The sequence below is a fragment of the Aulonocara stuartgranti genome (genome assembly GCF_965226115.1).
Source record: "Aulonocara stuartgranti genome assembly, chromosome: 23".
NCBI lineage: Eukaryota > Metazoa > Chordata > Actinopteri > Cichliformes > Cichlidae > Aulonocara > Aulonocara stuartgranti.
Window position 1 is genome coordinate 1,462,349 of NC_138958.1, and position 13,571 is coordinate 1,475,919.

The 13,571-nt window shown below is 41.2% G+C and overlaps 1 protein-coding gene across 2 annotated transcripts in view; it reads right to left on the reverse strand.

Moving 5' to 3' along the window:
• The window catches only part of loxl5a (lysyl oxidase-like 5a), a 56,629-nt gene extending 44,894 nt beyond the window's left edge, over positions 1 to 11,735 (reverse strand). The window contains exons 1-5 of one of the 2 annotated variants that reach the window (XM_082525488.1): positions 11,678 to 11,735; positions 5,659 to 5,767; positions 4,941 to 5,078; positions 4,401 to 4,557; positions 4,182 to 4,277 (exon numbers count right to left, since the gene is read on the reverse strand). In XM_082525488.1, coding sequence (XP_082381614.1) covers positions 4,182 to 4,277; positions 4,401 to 4,557; positions 4,941 to 5,078; positions 5,659 to 5,702 — 435 coding nt within the window. In that variant the 5' untranslated portion in view covers positions 5,703 to 5,767; positions 11,678 to 11,735. Of the gene's footprint in view, positions 1 to 4,181; positions 4,278 to 4,400; positions 4,558 to 4,940; positions 5,079 to 5,658; positions 5,768 to 6,954; positions 8,035 to 11,677 lie in introns of those variants that run through there. The other variant, XM_082525487.1, reaches the window with a different exon arrangement.
• Between the last annotated feature and the right edge of the window lie 1,836 nt (positions 11,736 to 13,571).

Here is a 13,571-nt window from a genome sequence, read left to right on the forward strand (position 1 = left end):
ACCCCGAATTTAACCTGAAAACAAAGGTGCTGAACTGCTAAAAGCTGAAGGTTACACAGAAGAAGGAGTTGGAAAAAAACTGAAAATGTTTTAAATGTAAATTAGAAAACCCTAAGAAATGAGAAAAGAACATTTAGAGTCAGAAAACATCTGAATGAATATTAAAAGGTCATATTCTTTGAATCACTGAATGACTCAAATGTGATCCCTCCACTTTGATCCACACAGTTTAAAAAGTTTAAATGCCTGAGCTTTGAAAGACACGGTGTTGGAAAGAGAACAATAATGGCGACAATTTGAGGGTAAAATGATGGCTGTAACACTGTGGACACAGCAGCAGTTGAAAGAGAAGTGCTTAAGATGAATCTTGGCACAGTGGCAGGCAGAGCTCGTTAACATTCCGTCCCATACACACCCATTATAAACTCTGAAACGGCTGAAAAAACATCATGAAACTTAAACTGGAACTGAAGAAAAAGTATAATAGATATTGAAAAGATAAATACAAGTTGAATAGTTGAATGTCTTGTCTTCGTTTTAAAGTTTGAATGGTGGCTCTATGTCAATGTATGTGGAAGTAGTAAGAGTTTAAAAATGAGTAAGTTGAATGAGGATTTGAAGGGTCTCCCCATTGAAATACATTATAAATTTTTGTTGAATAAAGTTGAATAAAATTAAAAATATAAATGTTAAAAATATGAAAAATAGAAGCAGTGTTGTCCAAAAGAATAGGAATCTAACGGTGTTTGAATGGTTTTTCTAAGTTGAACGGTTTTGAAGTTATAGGATTACAAAAAACGTACGGAATACAGAATAAAATATAATAATAATAATAATAATAAAGATTAGAAGAACAATACTGTGAATGCTTTTCAAGCATTCACACTAATAACTAGAAAGTGCATTTTCTGAAGAAACTGCAGTGTGAATGCTTGAATCTGAATGTATGCATTGAAATGAATTAATTGCTGAATTTTGAGTTAAAAATATTGAATGAGATAAAAAAAAAAAAAAACCGAATTTAACCTGAAAACAAAAGTGCTGAACTGCTAAAAGCTGAAGGTTACACAGAAGAAGAAGTTGGAAAAAAGCTGAAAATGTTTTAATTGTAAATTAGAAAAACCTAAGAAATGAGAAAAGAACATTTAGAGTCAGAAAACATCTGAAAGAATATTAAAAGGTCATATTCTTTGAATCACTGAATGACTCAAATGTGATCCCTCCACTTTGATCCACACAGTTTAAAAAGTTTAAATGCCTGAGCTTTGAAAGATACGGTGTTGGAAAGAGAACAATAATGGCGACAATTTGAGGGTAAAATGATGGCTGTGACACTGTGGACACAGCAGCAGTTGAAAGAGAAGTGCTTAAGATGAATCTTGGTACAGTGGCAGGCAGAGCTCGTTAAGCAGGCAGGTGTGAGCCTGGTTGCTATAGTGACTGCACCCAATGGTTCCATACACACGTACACAGACATGCGCCTCACTTTTGCTGCTTAAAATGAACAGAAAAGTCAGGCCGAAACAAATCGCTCCCAAATGAAAAGTATAGGTCGTATTGACGAAATTCTTTCACCGTGAGCGGCAGCAATGTCCACTCTACCTAATTCTCAGTTTTCATGCCTGTGGAGTTTATTATATGGACGTGGTGACAGTGTAAAAACACCATGCTCTTCTGATTTTCAAACCAACCTTCTGAGCCGTTTTAACATTAGAGTCTATGGAAGAGTTGGAGGGAGGAGGCTGTGCATTGGTGACATTTATGAAAGAACCGTAACACCTAGGACAATAGTAAACACATTGGATGAAAGAGGACAGCCATGGCTACGTTTTGAGGGTAAAATCATACCTGTAGAGCAAACGCTGTGGACACAGCAGCAGTTTTAAAAAAGATTTTAAGATTAATTTTTTTGCTCCTCTCACTCTAGCAGTTGAGCTGCCTCACTCTAGCCCCAACATTCCGTCCCATACACACCCATTATAAACTCTGAAACGGGTGAAAAAACATCATGAAACTTAAACTGGAACTGAAGAAAAAGTATAATAGATATTGAAAAGATAAATACAAGTTGAATAGTTGAATGTCTTGTCTTCGTTTTAAAGTTTGAATGGTGGCTCTATGTCAATGTATGTGGAAGTAGATACAGTTTAAAGAGGAGGAAGTTGAATAAGAATTTGAAGGGTCTCCCCATTGAAATACATTATAAATTTTTGTTGAAAAAAGTTGAATAAAATTAAAAATATAAATGTTAAAAATGAGAAAAAATAGAAGCAATGTTGTCCAAAAGAATAGGAATCTAATGGTGTTTGAATGGTTTTTCTAAGTTGAACGGTTTTGAAGGAGTAGGCTTTCAAAAAACGTACGGAATAGATAATAATAATAATAAAATATAATAATAAAGATTACAACAACAATACTGTGAATGCTTTTCAAGCATTCACACTAATAAAGATTAGAATAACAATACTGTGAATGCTTTTCAAGCATTCACACTAAATATAATAACTAGAAAGTGCATTTTCTGAAGAAACTGCAGTGTGAATGCTTGAATCTGAATGTATGCATTGAAATGAAATAATTACTGAATTTAAGTTAAAAATTTTGAATGAGATTAAAAAAAAACCCCGAATTTAACCTGAAAACAAAAGTGCTGAACTGCTAAAAGCTGAAGGTTACACAGAAGAAGAAGTTGGAAAAAAGCTGAAAATGTTTTAATTGTAAATTAGAAAAACCTAAGAAATGAGAAAAGAACATTTAGAGTCAGAAAACATCTGAAAGAATATTAAAAGGTCATATTCTTTGAATCACTGAATGACTAAAATGTGATCCCTCCACTTGGATCCACACAGTTTAAAAAGTTTAAATGTCTGAGCTTTGAAAGACAAGATGTTGGAAAGAGAACAACGATGGCGACGTTTTGAGGGTAAAATGATGGCTTTAACACTGTGGACACAGCAGCAGTTGAAAGAGAAGTGTTTAAGATTAATCTTGGCAGAGTGGCAGGCAGAGCTCGTTAAGCAGGCAGGTGTGAGCCTGGTTGCTATAGTGACCGCACCCAATGGCTCCATACACACGTACACAGACATGCGCCTCACTTTTGCTGCTTAAAATGAACAGAAAAGTCAGGCCCAAACAAATCGTTCCCAAATGAAAAGTAAAAGTCGTACTGACAAAATTCTTTCACCGTGAGCGACAGCCATGTCTAGTCTACCAAATTCTCAGTTTTCATGCCTGTGGAGTTTATTATATGGACGTGGTGACAGTGTAAAGACACCATGCTCTTCTGATTTTCAAACGAACCTTCTGAGCCATTTTAACATTAGAGTCTATGGAAGAGTTGGAGGGAGGAGGCTGTGCATTGGTGACATTTATGAAAGAACCGTAACACCTAGGACAATAGTAAACACATTGGATGAAAGAGGACAGCCATGGCTACGTTTTGAGGGTAAAATCATACCTGTAGAGCAAACGCTGAGGACACAGCAGCAGTTTTAAAAAAGATTTTAAGATTAATTTTTTTGCTCCTCTCACTCTAGCAGTTGAGCTGCCTCACTCTAGCCCCAACATTCCGTCCCATACACACCCATTATAAACTCTGAAACGGGTGAAAAAACATCATGAAACTTAAACTGGAACTGAAGAAAAAGTATAATAGATATTGAAAAGATAAATACAAGTTGAATAGTTGAATGTCTTGTCTTCGTTTTAAAGTTTGAATGGTGGCTCTATGTGAACGTATGTTGAAGTAGTAAGAGTTTAAAAATGAGTAAGTTGAATGAGAATTTGAAGGGTCTCCCCATTGAAATACATGGGAAATTTTTGTTGAATAAAGTTGAATAAAATTAAAAATATAAATGTTAAAAATGAGAAAAATAGAAGCAATGTTGTCCAAAATAATAGGAATCTAACGATGTTTGAATGGTTTTTCTAAGTTGAACGGTTTTGAAGGAGTAGGCTTTCAAAAAACGTACGGAATACAGAATAAAATATAATAATAAAGATTAGAAGAACAATACTGTGAATGCTTTTCAAGCATTCACACTAATAAAGATTAGAAGAACAATACTGTGAATGCTTTTCAAGCATTCACACTAATAATAATAATAAAGATTAGAATAACAATACTGTGAATGCTTTTCAAGCATTCACACTAATAATATAAATCCGTCCTGCAAACCCACCTTGAGTATGTAGTTCCCCGGCGGCACATCAGTGATGTCGATCCACTGGCAGTCGATGTTGGCGTGGTACGTGTCATAGCATCCAGGACTGAGACCCTAAGAAGACGCCAAACTTACACAACCTGCTTCTGCGATGCTTTAAAAGCGGAAATCTTTACGTTTTTACGAGAAAGACGTAACCAGTGAAAATCCTGCACAGATACAAAAGTGCAAACTGACTTGTGTGTGAGTAGTGCAGGCAAAGCGTCGCCGTACTCCTGCATCACACGACGTGTCCTCTAGACAGAAACTGGCTTTGTGTCCCTCAGCAACCTTCAGTCCAGTGGAGACATCCAGCAGGTCGTAGTTACTAAATGCTTCCATGCTGTGGTAATGCCTGAAGAGGAGAGAAATCTTCTCTGCTAATGTGTTCAGGAAACCGTCCTTTCTGCTGTATTTACAGTACGTAACATTCTCTTAAATCTCATGTTTCCCTTTTTCAAAAAACAAAACGTGTAATTACTCCAATTAAAACAGATGAAGAGATTTGGTCTACTCTCAGCTGTTTCTGAACTGTTGGCTCTGTGGGATGTCAGAGTGGATGTTCCTAAAACGCTCACCTCAGGCATCTTTGGCTGAGAAACTACAGTTTCCTAAAATTAACTTCTCCCTCGGACATGTTTTAATGTTTTATCTGTTAGTTATAAATCCTGTGTCCACACATCACTCTGCAGGAACTGGGGTGTGACTTTGAGGACATATATGGTGTTTCTAACTCACTGGTGACAGCTGTGCCACTCCCACTCATGCCTGGGTCTCACCGGGAGGAAGTCTGCTGTTCCCTGGTTCTTCACTCGCTGTGGGAAGCGCAGCAGAACTCGATAGTCGAGGTCACTCACACTCGGGTGATATGCAGAGCTGAAGGAAAAGGAAACAGGAAATGAGCCAAGATACCTGGAGCACCTTCACTGTGTGCCGAGATGACACTCGGAGGGTTTTAAGCACTCAGTGCGCAGCCGGAATCGACTTGCACCACCTTTTTAAGTCTTTGTCCTCCACACATACATGCCTCACTGCACAGTTTACTCTATTTCCTGCTCACCGAGCGGCAGACGCAATGATTTACTGCAGAGGTGGTTTCTGGTCTTGCCTCAGCAGTTTTTGCATTCACCTCAGAAATCCTTTGCCTTTCGTTTCAGAGTTTATTTTATTTGGCAGAGCGGCTGCTCAGATCAGAGGAGAGAATCTCAGGCAGCAGCCAGGTTTGCGTCCAGTCATTCTGTCACTCAGCTGTAGCATCCAAATGGGATGTGGGCCAACACAGTGAGGCAGGCTCAAAGAAGTCCTATCTTTTATTATCTCGATGTAAATGTGTTTGTCCTGCCTGACGTCACACGTTTCTGCTGCACAGCAAAAATAACCTGTATTGTAAAATGTCAGTGAAGAACAACTTAAATTATTTTTGACAGACAGATTCATATAAAGCCCAATAAAGCACCTGGAAAGACAGTTCTCCTCAGCTGCACAGCGAAGTGCATACATCTGTGCTCTCTGAATGTACGAGGCTGCTTGGATGTAGTAAGGGTCAGGAACCAAGTCTGGAAGACCTGCAGAGGAAAAAAAATCAGAAACTTAAACGATTAAAACAACCTAAAGGCAAAAACTGGGGCATCAACTTTCCACTAATGGGATTTCAAACTCATTTTACTCATCAAGAGTCACATAAATGTCCACATTTAATCCCTCAGATATCTGAATATAAGATAACAAAGGGCAATTTTAACAGAATATCTGAATTTTTCTACATGATAAATGTGTAAAATAAAAGAAAAAGTGCTCTTAGATCACTGACCAGACTGTCCTGTACTTATGAAACATAAAGCTTTGTTGATGGAGTCTGTCCTCTGTGTTTGACAGCTCTGTTCTACACTGTCTAATAAACTGCATCCTTATTGAAAAGTGCTGCATGTGTTGATTTGACTATGCAGACGTCACAAAACCTGTATCTATACAGATCAGCATAATAAGAATCTGCTTGGGAAGAATAATGAATGGACAACTTTAGATATACTGTCATAAGCTGCAGAAGTAATTTCTCCATCACTGCTGGCTAATCACTAATGACTCTCAAAGTCTATCAATCAAGCATTTAATTTTAACTTTGCTCAGAGGCTCTGGCACGGGAGACATTAGTTTTGTCATAACGGGGCATTAACTCCGGTTCTCATTAAAATGCATTAAAATCTGCATTAGATGGGATTTAAATGTGGGGCTCGGCACTCCTTTCGGCGCCAAACCAATTTGATTGATTGGGCGTGATAATGTCTCTAAAGCTTCAAGATGCGTGCCTCTCCATAACTACTTTTTAACCCTTGTATGGTGTTCGGGTCTGTGAGACCCGTGTTCAGTTTTTTTCAAAAGAAAAATTAAACAATTAATTATTTTTTCACGTGTAAATGTGTTGTGTCTTTCCACTCACTCCACTGGATTATAACTGATTTATTTATAACATTTTATATAAAAGAAAAACGAGAAGCACATTAATTCATAAATGTGATCTAACAAAGGTAAAGGGAAAAAATTAACCATGTTTGCTGTTCATATGTCTTGTAATTGGGATGAAGTAAACATCTGTTGAGTAATTTAACATAAAATTGTTTGATAGTGTTAATTTGGAAAGCCAAAACTCTAGCGGGTCCACCAGACCCATGAACACTGGCTGAGTAACAAAAATACGAACACCACACAAGGGTTAATACACGTTGGTGTCTTTGCCGCGGTGCTTCTGTCTCACCGTTGTGGAAGAACCTGGTCCCGTAGCCGGCTCCTGGTGGAGGGCGCGCACTCAGCCTGTTCCTGCGGTCTGGTGGGTAAACGTTATAGAAAACCGAGTTCCTGTGATGAATACTGTGCGGGTCTCGTGGGTCAGTCGCGTCTGTAGTGCGTGAGGCATCGGGTCCGCTACGTGGAAATTGTAATTCTACAGCGTTGCTGTACAGTGCTGTGGGAGAAACAATTAACTCTGGCGTGACTCTGGTCAGAGTGTGCGCTCTTTGCACACCGCGCGCACTGGGAGCGTCTCCCAGCGTGGTCTCCTGGGTTATATGACGTGCGTTCCCAGCGTCCTCTGCCGTGGTCACCCATATTGATGTGGCAGGTGATCGAACAGTTGAATGCGTGCTCTGGGACCTGGTTCTGCCGCTTCGGCTGTGGGTAAAATCCGGCGATCTTGCCTGTGACGCGCTGGCCCGTTGTACACCTGTATCATCTCCAAGTGCACTACGGCCTCCCCGTGGGACTCCGCTGCCGGAGAACTCTTGGACGGAGGTAAGAGCTGAAGAGCTGCTGGACTGTGACCGGAGGGACCCGGAGTATCCCACAGCCTCTGTGGTGGTTTGGCTGCGGGGTGGGGACTGACTGCGTGTGCCAGGTCGTCCCGAGGCGAGTATATACTGATCCGTATCAGCACCAAGGACCGACGCATCCACTTGACTGCGCTCGTTTTGTTGAAAATGGCCGTTGAGTTCGTTAAATTCCCAAGATCCGGTTCTGGTGGGTCTACTGGACGCAGCCGGAGGGTTCACTTGGTTGTTTGCTCTCAATAGAAGCTGAGCGCGTCTCCGTGTCTGTGCTGGTAAACGATACTGAGTCCCAGTGCTCAGTAAACTGTACACCTGACCGTTATTCTCCCACTGAATCCGGTGTGTCCACGGTCCAACACGTGCACGCAGATGGTGCTGACCGGTGCCCAAACACACCAGAACACCAAATAAGTAAAATAACACAAACACGAACTTCTCCATGGCTCGTCGGGATGGCAACTGCTCCAAAAGTGACACATGAAATAGGCTGACATTTGAGTTTGACACGGGAGGTGAGGGGGTGTTTTGAATATGCTTGACTCCGTCACGAGGTTGCGCACAGCATCACCGGCAAGGGGGCTTGGTTTGAGAGGTTTTTGGCATCTGTGATGTGATTTACAACCATCCACCCATGTACAGCAAGAAGCCGCACTCACAACCGTGGGCATCAGCAAGTTGGTGAAATTTAAACAAAACAAAACAGCATTCCATCTGAAACTCTCTTATTGTACCCAAAATACAAATTTTAGTGATTACATGTGGCTTCATTAATTATGTTCAAACGGATGAATACATAACGCAAGTAATAACTTTATGATCAGTCAGTGAATGAAGGAGCTCAAGAGTGCAAATATAGTTGCAATAAAGTGACAAATATGCCCTTTTATGTCAAACAAAGACCGAAATAAGTGGCATCAGTGTGAGGATGAGAATGAGCGATCCAACCTCACACTGCAGATATCAGGGCAAAGCACAGTGGGGGGGTTGCAGTCTTCTTGGCTGGACCTTCTTCTGCAGTGTGTGATCTTCTAGGAGAGTCTTCATGCAGCATGCCTGCCAGTGTGGTCCACACTGCTTCTCTGTCAGTCTTGGGCACACTGCGTAGGTCTTTAAAACGTGGGTCCAGTGCAGTTGCGATCTGGAGCCATGCATAGTTGGTATGTTCCTGGCGGGAAGCAAGGTCTTCCTTAAACTTCTCTTTAAACCTCACCACATATGCAGGGTCCTCATCAGTTACTTCCATGACACGGCGCAGGTGGCAGAAGGCTGGTAGAACTACAGAGCAGGAGACGTAGGCCTCTCCTCCCAGCAGTTCAGTCACATATCTGCAGTGGAATACACACACACACACACACACACACAGATAAGACAGCAAATTAAAAAAAGCTTTTTAATACTAGGTAATATTAATAAAATATTTGATTTCATTTATTTTTTAAATAAGACATTTTCATAATAACAAAACTGATTTAAGATGTATGTTTGATACATTTAATCTAAACCTACAATTATGGTCACAATGACAGGCTCACCTGCAGGGCTCTAGAAGTGTCTCCAGTCTCTGGAGTTTGTCCCACTCTGGAGGCGTCAGGAGGACAAGTTTATGCTTTTGTTTATCCAGAGTCGCGGTTACTGCAGTTTGGTTGCGGATCAAGCGCTTCACCATCTCCAGCGTGGAGTTCCAGCGCGTAGGCACGTCCTGGGCCAACGGCTCCTGCTTGCGCCCCAGTGACACCTGCTCTGCGTTCAGCTCTGCTGTGTTTGCTGGGCTGTGCTTAAAATGGCCAACAATTTTGCGGCATTTGGCCAGCGCAGTGACAAAGCCACTGTCTGCGAGACTCACTGTGATGCATCTCTGTAGAATGTGCGCGGTACACGGCATGTGATTGAATGGCATGATGCGAGCCGCGGCGATCATATTGCGCGCACTGTCCGTGCCTACTGTTGTCACCTTCTCCTCAATTCTCCACCTGCGAGCAACAGTCTGGAACTGCTCTGCACAAGCCTCCGCAAAGTGCCGCTCTTCCGTTTTCATTATAGTCAGCGCAAAGGATGTCAGACCCCAGGCTTCAGTGATTAAATGCGCAGTAACTCCCAGGTAATTGTCATTACTCAATGATGTCCAGTGGTCTCCTGTCAGAGCCACGCATTCTGTGTGAACTAAAGCCTCTTCTTTTTTCTTTTTCTCCGTTTCATACAGTTCGTGGATTCGAATTGTTATTGTGCTTCTCGCTGGGGGCTTGTAGGACGCGTCCTGAGATGCAACCTTTAAAACATCCGCAAAGCCCTTGTCCTCCACAATGCTTAGCGGTCTGCAGTCCTTTGCTATCCATTTGGCTATATTGTCGGTCAGTTTGTCCAAAGAAGACTTACCGAGTGGCCTGCGTTCACTAAGAGTGGTCTGACGCAGGCCGGGTGAAGCTGCTGCCCCGACAAACGCGTGTTTGGCATTAAGGTGGTATTTTAAGGTCGAATTTGAACGGTGAAATTGAAACTCTTTACTACAGTGAGTGCAAATTACAACGCGTTTGTTTATTGTCCCATCTATGTTCTTCTTGTATTTAAATTCCCCATCCAGAAGGCCATCCGCTTCCTGCTTCTCCATTTTCAGTGGCGCGGTAAACAAATCAAGTGGAATTATGGGAGCGACTTATCTGCGTGTTGCGCTAAATAGTTAAATATTCTAACGTAATTAATTCCAAAATTTAATTATCGCAATTAACGCGTTAATTTCGACAGCTATAAATATAATATAATATAATATAATATAATATAATATAATATAATATATCATGTTGCTATTTAATGTTTTTTGTTCGTGTTGCAGCTGCTCTGTGAGCCAAGCTTTCGTTGTCTAAATTCAATGGCAATATATCTCTGCACCACACGATGGCGATAGATTCTCACAGACAGTCTGTGCTCTGCTTCCGCCACCAGTCATCTTTAAATCTTTTTTTTAATTCAATGAAACCTTTATTTAACTGTCCATCTCGCGGCATTACTTAAAAAAAATCATATTTAAATACAAAGAAGATTAAATACATGAACGACAGTAAATTGATAAAATAAGAGCAAATAAATATATTTACAAATGATAGCAACATCAATGGAATAAAAGCATGAACAGCAGCAGAAGGAGAAAGAGGCCTGTATCTACATTATTACTCTGGCAGCTCTCAGTCTCCATACAGACAGGACACGTTGCAGCGTAATTGCAGACAGGTGCGTGGGCCTGAGCTCCGCCCAGGCAGAATGACGAGTGGAAGAAAGCAGCAACACAATAAACATATGTAGCCTTGCGGAGCCGGCCGGGCAGACACCGAGACAGAGTGCAACGATTTTATACGTGACAACATACACAAAAAAACACACACAACAAAAATCTGAATGTGTTTGTGATTTGGATTTTTATTTAAAGGTGAAACCTTTTTTCTTTTCTTGTTTTGCCAGATTAGACATTTTGATTCATTTCATTTAGTTTTTTTGTTTTACTTTGATGCTATAATAGATGTTTTTAAAATGTAGTCATATTTAATACTATATTGCATCATGGCAAAACAACAGTCTCCTCAAGCTGCTTTATACTGTAAGGTAAAAACACTACAGTAAAAGCCAGAAAACCCCAACAATCCAATGATCCCCTTTGAGCAAGCACTGGGCGACAGTGGGGAGGAAAAACTCCCTTTAGGAAGAAACCTCCGGCAGAACCAGGCTCAAGAAGGGGCGGCCATCTGCTGCGACCGGTTGGGGGTGGGTGGGCAATCTCAGTCCACGAGGGCCGGTGTCCCTGCAGGTTTTAGATGTGTCCTCGAACCAACACAGCTGATTTAAACGGCTAAATTAGCTCCTCAACATGTCCTGAAGTTCTCCAGAGGCCTGGTAACGAACTAATCATGTGATTCAGGTGTGTTGAGCCAAGGTGAGATCTAAAACCTGCAGGGACACCGGCCCTCGTGGACTGAGAATGCCCACCCATGATATAGGGAGACAAGATGAAGTATACTTCTAATGGCCTATTTTAGCAGTTAATTTTTAACAATCAACTGGTGGTAATCCATCATCAGAATTGAGGAAAGGTGGTGTTGATGGAGACTCTACAGGAGGATTCACTGGGGAAGCCATACCTGCACTTCTGCCAGGGTGTCTTGGACGTACCTGAATAAATGTAGTTTTCCCTGGAAGTGGACGAGGATTAATCTGAGACGGAGTCTCCTCAGAACATCTCCCCATCATGCTTCTATGGTCCAACGATGCCAGCTTTTGTCCTTTCTGTTTTTCTAATTTAAGCTGGAGTTGAGCGTCTTTCACTCTAGATTTTAGATGACCTATCTCTTTTTCTTCATTGGCAGCCTTTTGGATAATCTGGTTCACTGGTCCAATGAGCTCCTCTCTTTGTCGGAATAAAGCGTACTCGGAAGACTTTACCATGTCATTGTACTGCTTTTTAAATGATTCCAGCTCCCGTGTTTTAGCTAGTAAAGCTGCATCTAGATCCTTGCATCTGATACGTAGACAGTTCAGCTGTTTTTCAAGAAACTCCGTTGTTCCAACAAAGGGGGTGCCTTCCACTCCGTCTACGTATTTCTTTTTCAAGTAGTGGAACATATCCCTAAATTCCACCTTTTCTTTTCCTCTCAAGTGACCTTCATGTGGAAATGCCTTTTCAAAGGACAAAACGCACTGGCACAATTCCTCTTGGAAGTAGCGCTCTTTCTTCTCCAGCCAATTCACTTTGGATATAAATCTTTCCCGTTGCTTTTTTGTGGAGCGCAGTTTCTCTTCCAGCGCCACCTTTTCAGCCAGTGCCTGATTGTGTGCCGCTTTTACTTTGTGCCGGTCCACTGCTGTCTTTCTGTGGTTTTCCTGCTCTGTGCTTAGGGCCTTTTTGACGTCTTCAATTTTCTTTTTCAAAGAATCAACTTCGTCTTCAAGCATAGCCTTCATTTTCTTTTCCAAGGCCAGAGCTCTAATATTACTCTGGCATTTCTGCTTGATCGCCATATTCTGGGCCTTTTGGTCGTCTATCACTTTGCCCATTTGACCTTTCTCCTCTGTTAATTCTTTCATGTTTTTAACCATAAATTCATTTTCGTCTTGTAACTGTGTATTATGCCACAAAACACCGTCAATCCAACACTGCGAGGATTGACGTTCTTCCTCGCGTTCCTTAACCGCATTGACGGTCACACCTCTACTATTTTTTACTGCCGTCTGCAGCTTTTCTATTTTGGAGTCATACATGTTGATCACCTCTTCTAACTTCCTGTCTGCAGCATTTGCTTTGTTTTCCAGTTTTTTAGTATTTTCCTGGTAAAACTGCTGCATCTTATTTTTTTCCTCTTTGTGGCGTTTCAATAATAATTCAACAACTTGGCTGTTGTGAAATTGCTGACGTGCCACCTTTTCTTTCTCTGTTTCCAGCAGTCCTTGCAGGACTTGGACTTCGTCCTCGTGTTTTTCTTTAAGCTCAGCCAGAGTTTTCTCCGTCTCTGCGCGGAACTTTACCAGAGCTTCGTGGTCATCTTTTATCGAGTCCAACCTGTCTGCGATGTTTGTCCTGTCATCCAAGACCGAACCCAGCAGCTTATTATTCTGCAAAAGTTCATTGTTTTCTTTTGTTAGATCCTCGATCCGTTTCTTATTGACTGTATGCAGGTTTTTGAAGTAGTCAAGCTCAGTTTTGAGCTTTTCAACCTCGTCGATCATTGGCTGCAGTCTTTGCTCGAACTGTCTGGCATATGTTTCTTTTTCTTTTTCACTTTTTTTAACCATTGTTTTCGAGAAATTAACATTTCTGTCTTTGTTAGCTTTCGAACTCATTTCTGCTTTTTTATGTGCTGTATCACTCCAACAAAACGATAGCTTAATGAATTCCCTTTGACAGCTGTCCTCTATTTATAGACTTGAACATCAAAGGATGAAAGGACTGTCACTATGACATCACCACGTTCTGTGACGTAACAGGGCTTTGGAGCGTGATGTCACGGGGGTGGGCGTGGAAAGGATTTTGGGGGTCTAAACAAAGCGTGTCTTTTTTTTAAAACTTTAT